Raw genomic sequence first — 21,490 nt, 5'->3', positions numbered from 1 at the left:
TATGAATTTAAAAAAATAATGGCATATATACATAAATATGAATAAAACTAAATAATGACACATATATATAAGAATATAAATAAAAGAAAAACATAATATTGGCACATATACATTAAAATATGAATAAAAACATAATAATGACACATATACATTAAAATATGAATAAAAAACAATAATGGCACATATACATAAGAATATAAATAAAAGAAAAAAACATAATAATGGCACATATACATTAAAATATGACCAAACAAACAATAATGACACATATAAATAAAAATATGAATAAAAACATAATAATGGCACATGTACATTAAAATATGAATTTAAAAAACAATAATGGAACATATACGTATGAATAAAAGAAAAAACTTAATATTGGCACGTATACATAAAAATATGAACAAAAACAATAATGGCACATATACATTAAAATATAAATAAAAAACATAATAATGACACATATACATTAAAATATGAATAAAAACAATAATGGCACGTATGCATTAAAATATGGATAAAAAACATAATATTAAAAGAAAAACCATAATAATTGCACATATACATTAAAACATGGATAAAAGAAAACCCACAATAATGGCACATACACGTTAAAATTTGAAAAAAAAGAAAGGATACGCTTTCGATAGAGTTACAAATAAATTAATGAATCCTTTTCATAGAATCCTTTGTCAACTGCAAACTTACAATCTGTTTGGCCAGAGCTTCTTGTTTTGAGAGTTTTTCTTCCAACGCCAATTGCAACGAATTGATGCTTTGCTCGACTTCATCCGTCCATTCTTTTTGCCGTTTCGCGTTCTCTCGCATAAACCACTCCTGTCGTTCTGTGTCCAAATCGGAATTTTCTCTCATCAACTGCAACATATTTCTCTGGGTATTTTTGTAGTTAGTTCGCCTTTCTAAATCGGTATCCTGAAAAAAAATTGAAGAAATTAAAAAATTAGGAATCTCTTTTATCTAAGAAGTGTTATAGTATCTCTTGGGTGACTCTAACATTAGAGTTTTTATATAGTGAAGGAGATTAAGAAATATCAAGGGTTTTGATTGGTCTAACAGGATAATGTGTAAGAATAGAAAAGCAAACAAAAATTAAAATGAACAGATAATAATAATAATAATAATAATAATAATAATAATAACAATAATAATAATAATAACACTAACAATGATAATAATAATAACAATAATAATAATAACAGTAATAATAATAATAACAATAATAATAATAACAATAATAATAATAACAATAATGACAATAATAATAACAATAATAATAATAATAACAACAACATAATAATAATAATAATAATAATAACAATAATAAAAATAACAATAATAATAACAACATAATAATAATAATAATAATAATAATAACAATAATAAAAATAACAATAACAACAACATAATAATAATAATAATAATAATAATAATAATAATAATAATAATAATAATAATAATAATAATCTGCTTATTTATTTCTTAGTTACTCCTTATGTTATGCTTTATAAAGGACAAATACAATTTTTGAATGCAATGGAAAATTAAGTTAAAACAAAAGCAATTAAAAGAATCGTTTTGGGAATCGAAAAATAAGGAAAATTTTTCTGATTTCGATATAGAATCCGATACCCCAAAATATTTCACCATTTTTTATTTGGATTTCCGTTAATTGTCCCAACAATTATCTAAACCATGGGTTTCCAAACTACGGCTAGCGGACCAGATCCGACCTACTAAAGTCTTCAGTCCGGCCTGCGGTGCTCTTATGAAAAGCCTAGAAATATTCAGAAAGTTTTTTTTTATGGAAATGTGTAAAAATAGTGAATTTTCTTTTTGTTCAGAAAATGCATAAAGGAATGAGGTTTTCGAGAACAAGTTTTACTAAAAAGTAATCAAGTTGATCAAAGCAGTATAAAACACATCCAGCTCATATATTTTTAACCGCGTAATTCTAAAACGTTAGCAACACCCCCCCCCCCGTTTGATAATTTTTATCGAGACTATTGAGTACGAAAATAACAGCAAGTCAGGATCCGCGTATTTCATAGTTATAAAATTTGAAAACTAAAGGACATGCATAAAAGAAATACAATAAAAGTGATACATTACAATCTTTTAAATATGATTTGTACCTTGTTTAAACTGGCCAATTCTTCCCGCTCTTTCAGTTGTAACAGGGCAATCAGATTTTGTAGTTTGTATTCTTCTTCTTCTTCCAACATTGCTATTACTTCCGGTTTGCAGTTCTGACAAAAAATCATTTTGATAATTTAGAGAAGATTTACCTTTTATAATTACAAGATCGCTTAAGTGTATAAGTAGTTGCAAGATTAGTATTTCTTGACGGTAATATATGAGTATATAAAATATTTGTTTGTAGAGGATTTGTGATATCTGTAAAACATTTGGGTTCTTAGGGCGTTTGCTTATTAAAATTTAGAAGTGCTATATTCATAAAAAATTTTCGATTTAAAATGTGGAAAGTTAGTAAGATCTGAATTTATAAAACAGTTGCTTGCAAGAATTTAGAAGGTTAGTTGGATTTGAGCTGATAAAATATTTGGGTTTCTTTTTTTTTACATTTATATGGTTGGTAAACTCTGAATTCATAAAACATTTGCTTGTCTAAATTCAGTAAATTAGTAAGATCTAAGTTAATAAAATTGCTAATTAGAATTTAGAGCATTAGTAAGATACCGTTTAATTATACAGTAACAGGGATACCCAACATTGCCCAGGCTTGAATTAGGATAAACAAATGTTCCACACCTCTAATACTTTTAGTGTCGTTGCAATCAGTGAAATTGCTTCTTTTTTTTTTTTCAATCAAATGAATTGATTCCTCCAGTCGCGGACCTTCTATGATGCACCAGGAGAAAGCTTCACATGCCTCTCCGCAGTGATGTACCTATTTACAATGTCTCCCCACGGGACAGAGTTAGACACTAGGGTCGTTTTTTAACGGGGAGAAAAGGTACAAAAATAAAAATTGTCTCAGTCGTGAAGGATTTCTCCTCCACCGAAAGAGAACAAGAAATGGAAGTGCAGCATCTGAAGAACAGATACTACACTTTGATCTTGACCAAAAGGCCAAGACATTGTAGTCTACATTGCACTGTAGAAAACCTGCAGTTGATTTTATAAAATTATTTTAATATAATAACTTCAATTAAATTTTAAAATGCAAGAGTAAAGTATCATGGTTCAATTGTGCTCTAAACAGAAACATTCATTCCAAACGCACCTCTGTCTTATCAAATAACTTACTGTTTAATTTATACGCCGAGCCCTTCTACTTGTGCGATGAGAAAGCTTTTTAAAGGCACTTGTAATTTTAGACTGTAAAAGGGTGTTAACTTTGGTCAAAATCGGACTGTTCCTATTTTTATTGGATTTTTTTGATTACCAATCCTGTATACTCATCAGTGGCATTCCGATATAACACTTATTTAAGAACACTCCCAGACATATGAAGTACGATTGTGTAAAATGTCAAGATAATCGGCTCAGCAATTTCGAGAGCCATAGTATAAAAGATAGTCCGTTGTATAAAACATTTGCTTGTTAAAATTTGCAATATTATTGAGTTCTGTGTTTATAAAAGATTTACTTGTTTAGAAAGTTAGTAAACTCTGTCTTTAGAATGTCAGTAAAATGTATAAAACATTTGCTTGTTCAAATAAAAAAGATTAGTAAAATCTGAGTATATAAAACATTTGCTTGTTCAAATATAAAAGGTTAGTAAAATCTGAGTATATAAAACATTTGCTTGTTCAAATATAAAAGATTAGTAAAATCTGAGTATATAAAACATTTGCTTGTTCAAATATAAAAGATTAGTAAAATCTGAGTATATAAAACATTTGCTTGTTAAAATATAAAAGATTAGTAAAATCTGAGTATATAAAACATTTGCTTGTTCAAATATAAAAGATTAGTAAAATCTGAGTATATAAAACATTTGCTTGTTAAAATATAAAAGATTAGTAAAATCTGAGTATATAAAACATTTGCTTGTTAAGATATAAAAGATTAGTAAAATCTGAGTATATAAAACATTTGCTTGTTCAAATATAAAAGATTAGTAAAATCTGAGTATATAAAACATTTGCTTGTTAAAATATAAAAGATTAGTAAAATCTGAGTATATAAAACATTTGCTTGTTCAAATATAAAAGGTTAGTAAAATCTGAGTATATAAAACATTTGCTTGTTCAAATATAAAAGATTAGTAAAATCTGAGTATATAAAACATTTGCTTGTTCAAATATAAAAGATTAGTAAAATCTGAGTATATAAAACATTTGCTTGTTCAAATATAAAAGATTAGTAAAATCTGAGTATATAAAACATTTGCTTGTTCAAATATAAAAGGTTAGTAAAATCTGAGTATATAAAACATTTGCTTGTTCAAATATAAAAGGTTAGTAAAATCTGAGTATATAAAACATTTGCTTGTTCAAATATTAAAGATTAGTAAAATCTGAGTATATAAAACATTTGCTTGTTAAAATATAAAAGGTTAGTAAAATCTGAGTATATAAAACATTTGCTTGTTAAAATATAAAAGATTAGTAAAATCTGAGTATATAAAACATTTGCTTGTTAAAATATAAAAGGTTAGTAAAATCTGAGTATATAAAACATTTGCTTGTTCAAATATAAAAGGTTAGTAAAATCTGAGTATATAAAACATTTGCTTGTTCAAATATTAAAGATTAGTAAAATCTGAGTATATAAAACATTTGCTTGTTAAAATATAAAAGGTTAGTAAAATCTGAGTATATAAAACATTTGCTTGTTAAAATATAAAAGATTAGTAAAATCTGAGTATATAAAACATTTGCTTGTTCAAATATAAAAGGTTAGTAAAATCTGAGTATATAAAACATTTGCTTGTTCAAATATAAAAGGTTAGTAAAATCTGAGTATATAAAACATTTGCTTGTTCAAATATTAAAGATTAGTAAAATCTGAGTATATAAAACATTTGCTTGTTAAAATATAAAAGGTTAGTAAAATCTGAGTATATAAAACATTTGCTTGTTAAAATATAAAAGATTAGTAAAATCTGAGTATATAAAACATTTGCTTGTTCAAATATAAAAGGTTAGTAAAATCTGAGTATATAAAACATTTGCTTGTTCAAATATTAAAGATTAGTAAAATCTGAGTATATAAAACATTTGCTTGTTAAAATATAAAAGGTTAGTAAAATCTGAGTATATAAAACATTTGCTTGTTAAAATATAAAAGATTAGTAAAATCTGAGTATATAAAACATTTGCTTGTTCAAATATAAAAGGTTAGTAAAATCTGAGTATATAAAACATTTGCTTGTTCAAATATAAAAGGTTAGTAAAATCTGAGTATATAAAACATTTGCTTGTTCAAATATTAAAGATTAGTAAAATCTGAGTATATAAAACATTTGCTTGTTAAAATATAAAAGGTTAGTAAAATCTGAGTATATAAAACATTTGCTTGTTCAAATATAAAAGATTAGTAAAATCTGAGTATATAAAACATTTGCTTGTTAAAATATAAAAGATTAGTAAAATCTGAGTATATAAAACATTTGCTTGTTCAAATATAAAAGATTAGTAAAATCTGAGTATATAAAACATTTGCTTGTTCAAATATAAAAGATTAGTAAAATCTGAGTATATAAAACATTTGCTTGTTCAAATATAAAAGGTTAGTAAAATCTGAGTATATAAAATATTTGCTTGTTCAAATATAAAAGATTAGTAAAATCTGAGTATATAAAACATTTGCTTGTTCAAATATAAAAGATTAGTAAAATCTGAGTATATAAAACATTTGCTTGTTCAAATATAAAAGGTTAGTAAAATCTGAGTATATAAAACATTTGCTTGTTCAAATATTAAAGATTAGTAAAATCTGAGTATATAAAACATTTGCTTGTTAAAATATAAAAGGTTAGTAAAATCTGAGTATATAAAACATTTGCTTGTTAAAATATAAAAGATTAGTAAAATCTGAGTATATAAAACATTTGCTTGTTCAAATATAAAAGGTTAGTAAAATCTGAGTATATAAAATATTTGCTTGTTCAAATATAAAAGATTAGTAAAATCTGAGTATATAAAATATTTGCTTGTTCAAATATAAAAGATTAGTAAAATCTGAGTATATAAAACATTTGCTTGTTCAAATATAAAAGATTAGTAAAATCTGAGTATATAAAATATTTGCTTGTTCAAATATAAAAGATTAGTAAAATCTGAGTATATAAAACATTTGCTTGTTAAAATATAAAAGATTAGTAAAATCTGAGTATATAAAACATTTGCTTGTTCAAATATAAAAGGTTAGTAAAATCTGAGTATATAAAATATTTGCTTGTTCAAATATAAAAGATTAGTAAAATCTGAGTATATAAAACATTTGCTTGTTCAACTATAAAAGATCAGTAAAATCTGAGTATATAAAAAATTTGCTTGTTCAAATATAAAAGGTTAGTAAAATCTGAGTATATAAAACATTTGCTTGTTCAAATATAAAACATTAGTAAAATCTGAGTATATAAAACATTTGCTTGTTCAACTATAAAAGATCAGTAAAATCTGAGTATATAAAACATTTGCTTGTTCAAATATAAAAGATTAGTAAAATCTGAGTATATAAAACATTTGCTTGTTCAACTATAAAAGATTAGTAAAATCTGAGTATATAAAACATTTGCTTGTTCAAATATAAAAGATTAGTAAAATCTGATTATATAAAACATTTGCTTGTTAAAATATAAAAGATTAGTAAAATCTGAGTATATAAAACATTTGCTTGTTCAACTATAAAAGATTAGTAAAATCTGAGTATATAAAACATTTGCTTGTTCAAATATAAAAGGTTAGTAAAATCTGAGTATATAAAACATTTGCTTGTTAAAATATGAAAGATTAGTAAAATCTGAGTATATAAAATATTTGCTTGTTCAAATATAAAAGATTAGTAAAATCTGAGTATATAAAACATTTGCTTGTTTAAATATAAAAGATTCGTAAAGTCTTAGTATATAAAACATTTGCTTGTTCAAATATAAAAGATTCGTAAAATATGAGTATATAAAACATTTGCTTGTTAAAATATAAAAGATTAGTAAAATCTGAGTATATAAAACATTTGCTTGTTTAAATATAAAAGATTAGTAAAATCTGAGTATATAAAACATTTGCTTGTTAAAATATAAAAGATTAGTAAAATCTGAGTATATAAAACATTTGCTTGTTTAAATATAAAAGATTAGTAAAATCTGAGTATATAAAACATTTGCTTGTTCAAATATAAAAGATTAGTAAAATCTGAGTATATAAAACATGTGCTTGTTCACATATAAAAGATTCGTAAAATCTGAGTATATAAAACATTTGCGTTTTCAAATATTAAAGATTCGTAAAATCTGAGTATATAAAACATTTGCTTGTTCAAATATAAAAGATTAGTAAAATCTGAGTATATAAAACATTTGCTTGTTAAAATATAAAAGGTTAGTAAAATCTGAGTATATAAAACATTTGCTTGGGGTTTGCTAATGTTTGATATTTTTTTCCTACAAATATAAGCGTAACTGCTACTAAATTATTTACCTTTTTGTATTTGTAGATAAGTAAAAAAAATGTATATCATGTTCAACGTAAGCATCAGACGCCCCCTCCCTCCGGATTAAATTTCAACCCTTCCTTCATTGTAGTAGTAACGTGTTAGTGTCAAAGTTGTGCCGTCTGGAATCTCGGTTACTGGCAGGTTCACTTACAAAGGACAGCGTAACGTAGTTGTTACATGGCAACTCTAGGGACCCATACATTCTATACAGACAGTTGCAAGGAAACAAAGACAAGGGAATAATTCGATTAACTTTATTTCCAGTCAAGACAACAGACCTTTATTTACAAGTACTTCCAGAATAACGCCTGGTCTCTTGTTTAAAAGTCTTCTCGTACTACAATATGCTTAACACGACTCTGTTTTGTCGAACACGTGATACTCTATTTTTGTCCGGTCATGTATAGGACACGTCTTTCTCTATCAGTCACAGGCCACGTATGTAACACGTCTCTCTCTCTCACTCACTCACTTTTATTTTCTTTCCTTATTCCTTGCTGTGACGTCACTTCACACACGGCTCAGTTATTTGCATACAGCTGCTGCTGTTATACGCGCATCCACGTATGGAACTCGACAGCATTTAGACCGCAACCTAACCGAAAGGACCCACTTGAAACGCTCTAGACATCGTCCTTGGCAAACACATTTAAAACAAACACGTTGGGGCAGCAAACACGCTTTAAATCTCAGCGAATAAAACAGAGAGAAAACAAAATAGAAACGAAAATCAATTTACCATCTCTTGACCCCCACGTGATTTTCTACTCGACTCTGTCATAAAAAGGGCAGATAACTTGTCATCCTCTCAATTTGAAGAGATTGTATAATATAAAGGACGCTTGTGTTACTTACATTTTCCTTTGCTTCTCTTATTATTTTCTCACTTTTCGCTTTAAACTCTGCAATGCCTTTCTGTTAAGGAAAAAATAGTTTGATTTAATCTGATATTAAACAATAAAAATATGATAACGTGGAATGGATACATTCATTCTAAACACATTCTATTAAAATTTAATGAAAAATCATCCGTTTATTAATATTCTCTTTATTAATGTTATTATCACTTTTACTAACTGGACACATCTTATATTTGCGTTATAATATTTTTCTAACATAATTAATATGTATTAATAATATTGCCTTGTTTTTTAAACCGTTTTAGCGCTGTTGCTTTCTTTTTCTAGCTTAACCAAACTTGTAATCTCGTACACCTTTTAAGAGATCCAACATGTTGTAGACTCCGTCGCAAGGAACGGGAGAAAAGAAAAAAAAATTCGACTCACTTTTTTTAAAAACAAAAGCCTTTATATATGATATTTATAAAAACGCATTTTTTTTCATAAATATTTAAACAGTTCATTTCTCCTTTTCCTGTCGCGTGTGACTTTCCGTCTCTGTCTGCTCTGACGCCACCCACGCGCCTCGAACCTCAAATACGTCTAAAATCCCACTTCTCCGAATACTTATGTCTTGAACACCTTTCTCACTCTCTCGTGTTTGGAACAAATTTCCCACTCACTCCTCTCTCAAACGCGTCTCGAATACGTGCTTCTCTGAACATTCCGAATGCTCCGAACACTTATTCGAACACGTGTGTCCTATTAACCTCTGCTGTGAGGATTCAGCAAACACTTGCTAGGTCATTTGCATATGATAACTTAGCTCGGTCATTTGCATATGCTAACTAAGCTCGGTCATTTGCATATGCTAACTTAGCTCGTTCATTTGCATATGCTAACTAAGCACGGTCATTTGCATATGCTAACTTAGCTCGGTCATTTGCATATGCTAACTTAGCATCAGCGGCTTTGTTACAAATTTTTTTACTGTCCTACTCTTATCTAATAGGACGTACATTTATTTTTACGACATGTTGAATTAATTATATGCATCCTTATTAGTGTTGTAGGATATTTTTCTTACTGGGCACATCTTTATTTGTGACTAGACGCATTTCTTTCTCTTTTATTAGTGTTGCGGCATTTTTTGTATAACAAAATGCATCTTTACTAGTGTTATAAAATTGTTATAAAACAAGATGTGTTATGTCGTACTCCTTTCAAGGGAAGTAAGGCACTAAATTAACTTCGGTGATATAACGACGGGAGCCGGTGTGTTAGCATAAGTATGCCGTATATCACAAAAAAAAATTATCATATACATTGTTATATTGCCATTCTATAACAATATGCGTGGCAATATATATATATATATATATATATATATATATATATATATATATAGTAAGTTATAAAATGTATATGGCGATTAAGCTACACTGAATATTCCGCGTTTCATCCACTCTAGGAATATTCAGTGTAGCTTAATCGCCATATACATTTTATAACTACCTAACTATCTCTACCTACGTATTGAGCACTTTTGAAGTAAATACTTAAAGTTTACGCATAAATCTATACTTTCGTATATTAATTTTATGTGAGTAAATTGAGTAGTTATATATATATATATATATATATATATATATATATATATATATATATATGACTACTTCATTTAATCACATAAATTAACATATGAAAGTATAAATTTATGCGTAAGCTTTAAGTATTTACTTCAAAAGTGCCCAATACGTAGATAGAGCTAGGTAGTAAGTTATAAAATATATGTGGCAATTAAGCTACACAAAATATTCCGCATAAGCCTGATGAATCTTAGCGTGGATGAAACGCGGATTATTCTGTGTAGCTTAATTGCCATATATATTTTATAACTTACTATATATATATATATATATATATATATATATATATATACACACATATACACACACACACATATATATATGTATATATATGTATATATATATATATATATATATATATATATATATATATATATATATATATACGTGTTACGTTGTACTCCCTTCGAGGGAACCACGGCATTAACTATATGTTACGTTCCGTTTTGGGGAACTGTTGATCACTGTACCATATCAAATGTATGTTAAGTAGCGGCAGGTTAACGGTAGGTTACATAGCGAAGTATCTCTCTCTCTCTCTCTCTCTCTCTCTCTCTCTCTATATATATATATATATATATATATATATATATATATATATATATATATATATATATATATATAAGGAGTGTATACGATGTACGTGGGTATATAATGAGTTTCTTGTGTCGTCTAGTCTTTATAATTCCTTGTGCATGTGTATGTGTTGCACGATATTTACGATGCGGATAACACAAAAGGGGACGGGACACAGTTCTGGATGGTTATTCATTTTGCCAATAAAGAAAACATACCTTCGTTCATTTGTGGGTCTTGATTGTCATATCTGCCAAAAGCCGAAATGAATATCTATCCCAAGGAATGACCAACAAACCTCGAGTTATTGAATTAATTTGAAATTCTTTTTGAGATGAGTAATTTGTATAACTTAGTTTATTTAATTATTTGTAGACTATTATCCTAATCTTCTAGTTGTTGTCTTACGGCGTTACTAAAAGATGGGGATAATAGACCACAAATAATTAAATAAAATAATGTCTGGGGTTGTATTTTCAGACAACTTTTTTTTACTATGTTTTTTCATAGCAAGATTACGCGCGTCTCAGATACTGCGTCTCACCGCGTACAGAGCCATAGGTCCCGTTCGCTAGCTGACCCTGTCTCCAACGCTTCAACTGTCTCTGACCAACTAACTACTAGATTGCTATTACGTTATTCAACTCATATCTTTTAACATTTGATTTTAATCACTTTTTCTCTAATCAGATTTATTATTTAAAACCTATTTGAGTATTTTTCACATTCAATCCGTCAAAGTGACATTTCTGGATGTTTTGTTTATTGTTCTCGAGGACCAGTTCTGAATTCTAAAAACCTATAATAAAAAAAAATTATTTGTACACAAACTAATTCTGCATAAAACCGACAAATAATAATGTTCCTTATCTAACATTTTAACTTTTAATCAATTTTCCTAAATCGACTATCAACAAGGTAACTCAGTGTCACCGCGGTATAATCTAACAGATGTATTGTTATTATAATTGTATTGTTATTATAATTGTATTGTTATTATAATTGTATTGTTATTATAGTTGTATTGTTATTATAATTGTATTGTTATTATAATTGTATTGTTATTATAATTGTATTGTTATTATAGTTGTATTGTTATTATAATTGTATTGTTATTATAATTGTATTGTTATTATAATTGTATTGTTATTATAGTTGTATTGTTATTATAGTTGTATTGTTATTATAATTGTATTGTTATTATAATTGTATTGTTATTATAGTTGTATTGTTATTATAATTGTATTGTTATTATAGTTGTATTGTTATTATAGTTGTATTGTTATTATAATTGTATTGCTATTATAATTGTATTGTTATTATAGTTGTATTGTTATTATAATTGTATTGTTATTATAATTGTATTGTTATTATAGTTGTATTGTTATTATAGTTGTATTGTTATTATAATTGTATTGTTATTATAATTGTATTGTTATTATAATTGTATTGTTATTATAGTTGTATTGTTATTATAGTTGTATTGTTATTATAATTGTAAGGGAATAACTTTGAAGTACTCTAGTTTCTAAAGACACAGTAGAGAGTTACTTCTCCTGGGACGCAGAGGTGTACGTAAGGAGTTGGTCACAAATTAGTAGTCTCTTCCTTCACTTTGCATCACAACACTACACTATTAAAAAGGTAAAAAATAAAAAGAGACTAAAACCGCCTAACTGTTAAGATCATTCGATATATACACCTTATTCAACTGGTAAACTTGAATATTGAACTCGTGACAGAGACTATAAATTGTACTGCCAGTTCCGAATACTCAAGTAAGCCATTCTGTGTTTCTTTTGTTCTTTCTATTACTATTATTATTATTATTATTATTATTATTATTATTATTATTATTATTATTATTATTATTTTAATTCAATTGTTTAGTTCCGCTGCAGACACTTATATTCCTCATACTCTGCGCATTCCAAAGTTGACGGGATATCCCTGTTCTATTTAAGATAGAGATTCCACCACAGTAGTTTATGAACATTTGTATTCGTCCTGTTATGTTATGTTAGTCGTTTGCATTACTTCTGTCAGTGTTTTTCATAAATGTGTATATTTATACTTGGGTTCAGTCAAGTAAGTACATTAGTTATTATTCTTAGTATATTTCAAGTTAACAAATTTAATACTAACTAGTCATTGTACATTGGTTAGTATTCTTAGTATATTTCAAGTTAACAAATTTAATAATAACTAGCCATTGTTCATTAGTTATTATTCTTAGTATATTTCAAGTTAACAAATTTAATACAAACTTGTCATTGTACATTAGTTATTGTTCTTAGTATATTTCAAGTTAACAAATTTAATACTAACTAGTCATTGTACATTAGTTATTATTCTTAGTATATTTCAAGTTAACAAATTTAATACTAACTAGTTATTCTACATTAGTTATTATTCTTAGTATATTTCAAGTTAACAAATTTAATACTAACTAGTCATTGTACATTAGTTATTATTCTCAGTATATTTAAAGTTAACAAATTTGATAATAACTAGTCATTGTACATTAGTTATTATTCTTAGTATATTTCAAGTTAAAAAATTTAATACTAACTAGTCATTGTAAATTAATTATTATTCTTAGTATATCTCAATTTAACAAATGTAATACTAACTAGTCATTGTACATTAGTTATTATTCTTAGTATATTACAAGTTAGAAAATGTAATACTAACTAGTCATTGTGCATTAGTTATTATTCTCAGTATATTTCAAGTTAACAAATTTAATACTAACTAGTCATTGTACATTAGTTATTATTCTTAGTATATTTCAATTTAACAAATGTTATACTAACTAGGCATTCTACATTAGTTATTATTCTTAGAATATTTCAAGTTAACAAATATAATACTAACTAGTCATTGTACATTAGTTATTATTCTTAGTATATTTCAAGTTAACAAATTTAATACTAACTAGTCATTGTGCATAAGTTATTATTCTTAGTATATTTCAAGTTTACAAATTTAATACTAACTAGTCATTGTTCATTAGTTATTATTCTTAGTATATTTCAAGTTAACAAATTTAATAATAATTAGTCATTCTACATTAGTTATGATTTTTAATATATTTCAAGTTAATACTGAGATCCTTATCTTCACAACAGAATTCCGACAGTCTTATATAACTAGGAGCATTTTATGAGTGTTGTGTGTTCCTACTGGGCCCATTGTATTAGTTTTTTAGTCTTATTTTCTAATTGAGCGTTTCTTTACTTTTTATGGTCTCTTTTCAAACAGGACCCATTTTTATTAATGTTATGGCCATTGGTCTTCCGATGTTACTATAGAAATGCAACGCAATTTACATATACAAAACTGAAAGAGTCGTGAATCACATCAGATGACTTACTTTAGGATCATTGTTTAAGTCTTACTACATTGCCAAAACAATGATACAGAAATGAAGAGATTTATCTTTAGTAATGTAAGAATAATTTCTCATATATTTTAAAACGTTATTCATTTACAAAAAGATTTTACTCTCTATAAATCTTCCTTGGTGTATGATTACTGTTTCATGTTAATTTCAGTGTCACGTGACAGTTAGTTTAACAGTTTCAGTGTATATTATTATAGTCATGTGACAGTTAGTTTAACAGTTTCAGTGTATATTATTATAGTTATGTGACAGTTAGTTTAACAGTTTCAGTGTATATTATTATAGTCATGATTTCAAAAGTAAAAAAACAAAAATAATATTTGGATGCCATCAGCTAGAATCGAAACCGAAAGCAAACTATAGCATACAAGGCTGGTGACGTTACTACTGTACCAACGTGACACGCATATGAACTGATTAAAAAGAAACTAAAATAAATGTACAAAATTTATAATGATTTTTATATTTCGATCTCTTTTAAACCGGCTGAAGACCCATAAAATAATGGTCCATAAACCCCCCAATCATTTGAGGCCACTAGTGTTGCTCTACGACTTTTAGTTTCGGAGAAGATATGGTTTGAAAATATGGAGACAGACAGACAGACATAGTGAGTTTTATCAATTAGATATGTAAATAGATAAGAAGGGATATAAGTAAATAAGCAGAAACGTAAACAAATAAGCATCGAAGAGATATATGATAAAAATGACAGCTAATCTCCTGTAGCAATTTTACAAATGGCGACGTGTTTTCTCACCTGGTTTCTTACACTAATCGTCTTCTTCAGCTCAGTTAATTTTGCCTGATAAGATTCTGCCAGTCGTTTTTCCATTTCTGCTATTTCCAATCGAAAATTCTCGGCGGTCTTACGGGCCGATTCCTTTGAGATGTGGCGTTCGTTTTCCATTTTTCGCAACAGAGAAAGGATTATTTCCGCCGAACCTTCCCGCCAGGATTTTTCCATGTCATTTTCAAGCTTTTCAGTGGATGATAGGTTACGGCTGCAAGGAAAAAAAGAAAAAGAATGAGCATGTTTTTTTTTTATCTAAACCTGTGTGTTTGTATATATATATATATATATATATATATGACGCTCAAGTAGGTTTACCGACTTCGCTATCTAGTGGAGGATAATCTATTTTTTCCCACAAAAGCAACGTTGCTAGTTTCTTTCTACTCTATCATTGTGTTTTATGGTAGGTGCATGGCTAGTAAAATATTTATAGCAAAACACTCGTCTAGCTACCACCACAGCAAAATAAAATATCCTCGCTCTAACTCTTTGTACTTTATAAGAATACGTAATTTCCATAAAGAAAGTTTGTATGCAAGAATACACCATCTGTAGCACAAAGTATTACTAACTACAACATATTCGTCTTCTCGTATTTACAAATACTTGTTGAATTATCCTCTTTGGTAACTTCTCTCCATTGCACTATCGTTTTCAATCCTCTCATGGTGTTGTTCATCGTATCATTTGAAATGTAATTGATTCTTATCTTCCATTGGGTTTTGTGTGTTGATAAGAGGTGAGTTCTAAATAAACAAAAATAAATTCTTTCTGAAAGCGACGTCTTTTGCAACCGTGACTTACGGGGAAGTATTTCCCATTCGTTTGGATTATTTGCCTTATTCAAGTTATTGTTCTCATCTTCGGTTACAATAGTACAAATGATGCAATTAACACAAATTATTAATTCTCATCTCAAAAATGAAGAATCCTCGGTTATTTTTTTAACTATTTTTCTATCATGTCTGCATAATTCATAATATTTCAAAATATAAAATAGTGCCCTATCACCGTCTGTATGACACAACAGTACTACTACTACTAATACTACTACTACTTCTACTACTACTAATAATAATAATAATAATCGCCTGTGTGAATTTTAGTGCTACTACTACATACAGTTAAGCCGCGTCGTCACCATGTTATGTCATTGCAGTAGAATTAAACGGTATCAAGAAAATTAATCGAAACATTACGAATATCTAACGTTTATAATTCGTCTCAAATTAATGGACTCAACATGAGCAAGAACTCAACATGAGCAAGAACTCAACATGAGCAAGAACATTAGTCAATCGTGATACTGCCTATCTCTTTCTAATGGGTTAAAAATCCTATTTGGGCTTCACTTCTCCATATTTTGTGGATTATAACCAGAGGTTACGCCATAGAAACACTGATAACTCGAAAACTATTTATCTGACCAGTCTGTAATTTTGCGAGATGTTTACTTTTATCAAAGATAATTAGATATATGCATTAAATTTGAAAGAATTAAAAATCCAAATTCCGTAAAATTTTCGACCTTGAACGAATTAAAATGTGACATTTCACAATTCATCTTGCAATAAATAAAATCAAATTTATCTCCAGAAGTGTGGACTTCACATTTTCAGTTTCATTTTGCGATATTTCAACTAAGTTTGCTGACGACAGGCCAGAGGAAGTGGAAGTTCTCTCTCTCTCTCTCTCTCTCTCTCTCTATATATATATATATATATATATATGAATTTGGAGTTTTGTGTATTGATATTTATATTAAAAACCTTTTACTGTTTATTTAAAAAGAAAATGCAACTTTGTTATATATGGATCGGGGAATTGCATTTATCTGCAAAAGATTTAGCTAATTTGCATATTCTTTTAAACATTTATTTTAATTAATTCCCTATTAGTTCTTTTTCGGTTTTCTTATGAGGTGATCATCTTTAATTAACTATTACGTGTAATTGTATTCATGCAGATATTCTACATGATTTATACTTGCGTATATAAATACACATTTGAAATCAATTGGTAGTAGTGAGTTGATCATGCTGGATCTCAAAATAAAATTTTATACACATACACATAAATAAACAAATATATTAACGAACACAACTAAAACCTTAACCTTCAGCAGATGTAAAATATACTCACTAAATAATTTCTCTGTCAACTTTTGTACGATCCATAATCAGCACATTCACGATACTCGTGTCAGTTTCTTTATGTTGCCTGAAAAGATATCAAAATTACAAGGTGTTTGAGAATCGATTTGATTAATTTCACATTTCTATTTATATTAGCAGAACTATATGTGGGCTATAAAAATATAGCGGTTTGATACAGTGTAGCATATTTATATTAAAGCACCTACCTTTTTACCTCTCACAATTGGTCACTTCCCCCTACCGCGTTCTTTCACATCTATTTTCACTCCCTTTTAAGCCCATTACTATCTCTTTTTTAATGTATTTAAAGTAATAATAATATAAGTCGTTCACCTCTACTTTACACAATAGATTACATTAGAAATAGCTCAAAGGACGACTGGATATACAAACACAGATACACACAGACAACCGTTCTTTATATGTTAGATTATTCGTGTAATTAATATTACGCATTGACTGTTAATAAAATTATGTGAAAACATAATTTTGTGTGTTTGCATATATATATATATATATATATATATATATATATATATATATATGAGCAAACAGTTAATAAAACATGTTAAAAACACTTTGAAATGAGTTAAAAACATATTTAATCTGAAAAGGAAACACTTGATAAGTGGATAGTCCTTAATTCACGGAGTTTCGAAGAAATACTTTCCTTCTCATCAGAGGGTAGGAATTAGCAAAATTCGGGATCAGATTTTGCATGCAAAAGTATTTGATGAAGCAACAAGTAAGTCAAAGATCTTACTTGATAGCAAAAAAGTCAAGCAGAGGAAATATGGTGAAGAAAAAGGTGATTACACGTGAATGGATAGTCTGGCGGAAGATAAATAATCCAGTGACGGTAAAATCCAAATATATAACTTCAAGAAAGTTAATTGAATTTCCATTTGCACAAGTAAAATCCAAGGAAATCCCGTAATTGGAAGATGGCCCAAAATAATCCAAAGGCAGAAATCCATGGAATAATTTACAAAAATGTTTACAAAGTTTTTTCCTTTGTAAATTCCACTAATAATAATAAAAGAAAAAAAAGATATGCGTTTCACTCTACTGCCGAGGCATATATATATATGAATAATTTTTAAAAACTCAATTTGAAAACTAGATTTCAAACACAGCTCTAAAATTTTTATTTCAATTAAAGTAATCCAGTAACAGTAAATAAATAATAATTTGTAAATCATGTGCAAGTATATATATATATATATATGTATGTATATATATATATATACTTGCACATGTAAATCATGTGCAAGTATATATATATATATATATATATATATATATATATATATATATATATATATATATATATATATATATATATATATACTTGCACATGATTTACAAATTATTATACTGGATTACTTTAATTGAAATAAAAATTTTAGAGCTGTGTTTGGAATCTAGTTTTCAAATTGAGTTTTTAAAAATTATTCAATTCCGAAATTAAATCCGCCACGCTGCGTTTCGGTTTATTCGTTAACAAATCATTCATTTCGATATAAATGGGAAAATAATGAGTTATTTTTTTACTCTTGACTTTTAAAAATAAATTTTCAAGGCATAATCATATTGTGGAGTCTGCATCCCCGCCATAAACCAATAAAAATGAAATACGAGGTTTGTTTTATTTTATTAAAAACTTTTAAATTATAGAAATATAAAAATTAAGAATATTAATTAGGATGTTTGTTCGCAATAAGTTTATATAGGAGTCTTTAATTCTGTGCCGTAAAGTGTTAAAAATTTAATTATAAAATTAAATCCGCCACAATGCATTTATGTTCATTCATAGTCATTTTAACAAACAATTGTTATGAATAGTAATATTAGGAATACTAACAGTGAGGGTAAAAGCATTCTGCCCTTTTCCTCTATTTATAATTTAAATGAAAGATAGATCAGGATTAAATATTAAAATATAAAACTTGATCAGAAATTGCCGCGGGTTGCTATATCTGTGTGAGTTAATAGACATTCTTTTGTGTGTAACGTGTTTGCTCAGTTAGTAGAGTGCTCGCATGCAAGAGGCTCGGGTTTTAAATACATTTCAAGTCCGGATGTGTCTAACTGATGAGCCCAAATGAGGGCGAAACTCGGGTCTTGGACTTCCGGTTTGTTGGCTTTCTTATCTCTTGTGGGCTCCGACGTTGGTTCGGCTGTGGAAATAATTATATATTCTCTCACACTTTCTGAATATTATGTATGTGTGTGTGTGTGCGTGCATGTGCGTGTGTATTAGATTCTATCTTGATAAAGGGCTGCTCGATATTATAGCTACATAAATATCAATATTAAATGATGTTTTTGTTTATTCTGTGGAGTTTCAAAACATTTGCCTTTTTTCATAGAAAATAACGAGTAAAATAAAAATTAAAGTATTATTTGATTTTTATAAATTTGGAAATTTTTAATTTTTTTAAATAGTAAAGGGAAAAATTAATCCAAATAGAACCAAATGAAAAAATCCAATCCATGAATTGGTTGATTATAGAAAACTTGTAGATAAATAATTCTACGTGTAAGATGTATATATATATTTTTTTTATTGAAGGTACTTACTGGAAAGCGTACTGATAACTGCCAGTATATACAGTTGGTGTCACAAGTAACATTTCAGTGTAGTTTCCCTTCTGCAACATAAAAATAAGAACCATATAAAATCTATTTATTATTTGCTTCTTATATTTTATGCAGTAAAATGGCGTAATTTAAAAAAAAAACAATCACACACACTTTTTAAATTATGTTTTTACTAGGAGTAGACTCAAAGATAACCACAGTATAAAGGTTAGGCAGTTCAGTGATAATTTGTATGGGTGGAAATTGAGTAGAATGTTATTATTTAAGAGGATGGTTCCACAAGAGCTTATTTACATCGTACTTGAAAAATGACCATGTTGCAGTCAATTGGGAAGCAGCGCGGTGATATTGTATTTCACAGACGGGCAGTCCTCGGAACGACGCTTTACTAACAGATTTTTTTTTATTTTGGACACAGATAGAGAGTAAGGAAAATTCCTGATAGTGGCTGCAACTTGATGAGTTCTTGTTGCGACCGTTTTACAATTGAGAAAGCATTTGACATAAAAATAGAGCAGCGTCTCATCTGTAAGAAAGATGTAATAAGGCAGATGAAAGGAAACCGTCCACCAGATTTTGAAACCGGTTTTCCAATGATACTTGCGATCAGTATTTTGTAATGCTATTTCACCTCAAACAAGCCCAGTGCCACTTGGATGTAGGGGACTAGTATTTGGGGCATAATTTGCAGAGATACTATGTAGGGAGTTGAACAACAAAATGTCTGTTTAAATTACAATTGAACTTTTGTATGCCAATACAGTCAAGGAAGCAGGGACCTGCAAAGGATTTCTAAGTCTAGTAATTTGAGAGAAGATCTATAAGAGTAAAAAGCTTTTCAGCATGTAAGGATCTCTACTTTGTAGAGATGGAATTTTGCTGCTTGTCGGGTTTTTCGGGAGCATCTACTTACTGTGAAGGAGTACTAGGATTTAAGGTTCGTCGGATCACATTCCATTAGAATACTTGTAAAAGAGGCACAGGGATTTAGAATTTGGTTGACAGAGGTAAACATAATTGGGTGGTGACTCTTTGTTTAACCTTTTTCAGGGGAGAAAGACTAGTAGCAGATGCGCCAGCTCAAATGTAGTAACAATACTTCATACATTGGCGGATGGTGACTCTGTAGAAATACTGGATACTCTCCAACGTAAGTAACCCTTACCTACTCTAGAGAAAGCCAACTTTCCTCGCAGCCGTTTTCAGTGTATTTGTCAATGCCCTCGATGTATTTGTTTCAATTCCTGTTTCTTCTGGAACGTTAAGCCGATGAGTTTTAACTAAGAGCTTTCAGATAGTATATCTTAACCATGGCTATCGGTGGTTGAGAAGGTCTCTTGTAATTACTAAAAAGAAAAAAGCTTAGTCTTGGCAGGATTGAATGTTACCATCTATTTATGTTCCCATTTCACTACAGACTGGAGGTTTTTCTCTAAAGTTTCACTTATTTTTAGATATGTATTCATTAGTTTTCTCCTTGTGTCTGTTATAGAGCGTTGTGTCATTTACAAATATATCCATCTCAGTGACAATTTTACAAGAGTCTAGGAGTTGTCGCCAAACTGTGCAGACGTACATCCATATGAAACCTTGGAAGCAAGGCTGGGCGAAAATATGTATGTAGAAACACATTCGCACACTTCTGAATAACACTGAGACAATCTGGAATCACGCATTTAAAGGTTCTCGTTGGTAGAGTCTATTGTGCTTGTATGTATTACATCATCACAACATCCAGCGGTTGAAGAGAAATGACCTCCGGACGAATAAAGTTATGAAACTTCTTCCAGATTTCCACCCAGCTATGTAATATAAAC

The 21,490-nt window shown here is 28.3% G+C and overlaps 1 protein-coding gene and 1 pseudogene across 2 annotated transcripts in view; both read right to left on the bottom strand.

Annotated features, from left to right (window-relative positions):
* The window catches only part of LOC145283508 (uncharacterized), a 204,787-nt gene that overhangs the window by 88,752 nt on the left and 94,545 nt on the right, over positions 1–21,490 (bottom strand). For both annotated transcript variants that reach the window (XM_080132342.1, XM_080132343.1), the window contains exons 8-13: positions 19,653–19,723; positions 17,056–17,133; positions 14,878–15,121; positions 8,503–8,562; positions 2,154–2,267; positions 709–933 (exon numbers count right to left, since the gene is read on the bottom strand). In XM_080132342.1, coding sequence (XP_079988468.1) covers positions 709–933; positions 2,154–2,267; positions 8,503–8,562; positions 14,878–15,121; positions 17,056–17,133; positions 19,653–19,723 — 792 coding nt within the window. The remainder of the gene's footprint in view (positions 1–708; positions 934–2,153; positions 2,268–8,502; positions 8,563–14,877; positions 15,122–17,055; positions 17,134–19,652; positions 19,724–21,490) is intronic.
* LOC145284309 (U2 spliceosomal RNA) lies at positions 2,991–3,123 on the bottom strand (annotated as a pseudogene).

This window comes from Euprymna scolopes, chromosome 8, assembly GCF_053919585.1.
Source record: "Euprymna scolopes isolate OS-2025 chromosome 8, ASM5391958v1, whole genome shotgun sequence".
NCBI classification, from domain to species: domain Eukaryota; kingdom Metazoa; phylum Mollusca; class Cephalopoda; order Sepiida; family Sepiolidae; genus Euprymna; species Euprymna scolopes.
The sequence above is the reverse complement of the archived record's forward strand: the minus strand, read 5'-3'. Positions and strand labels throughout refer to the sequence as shown.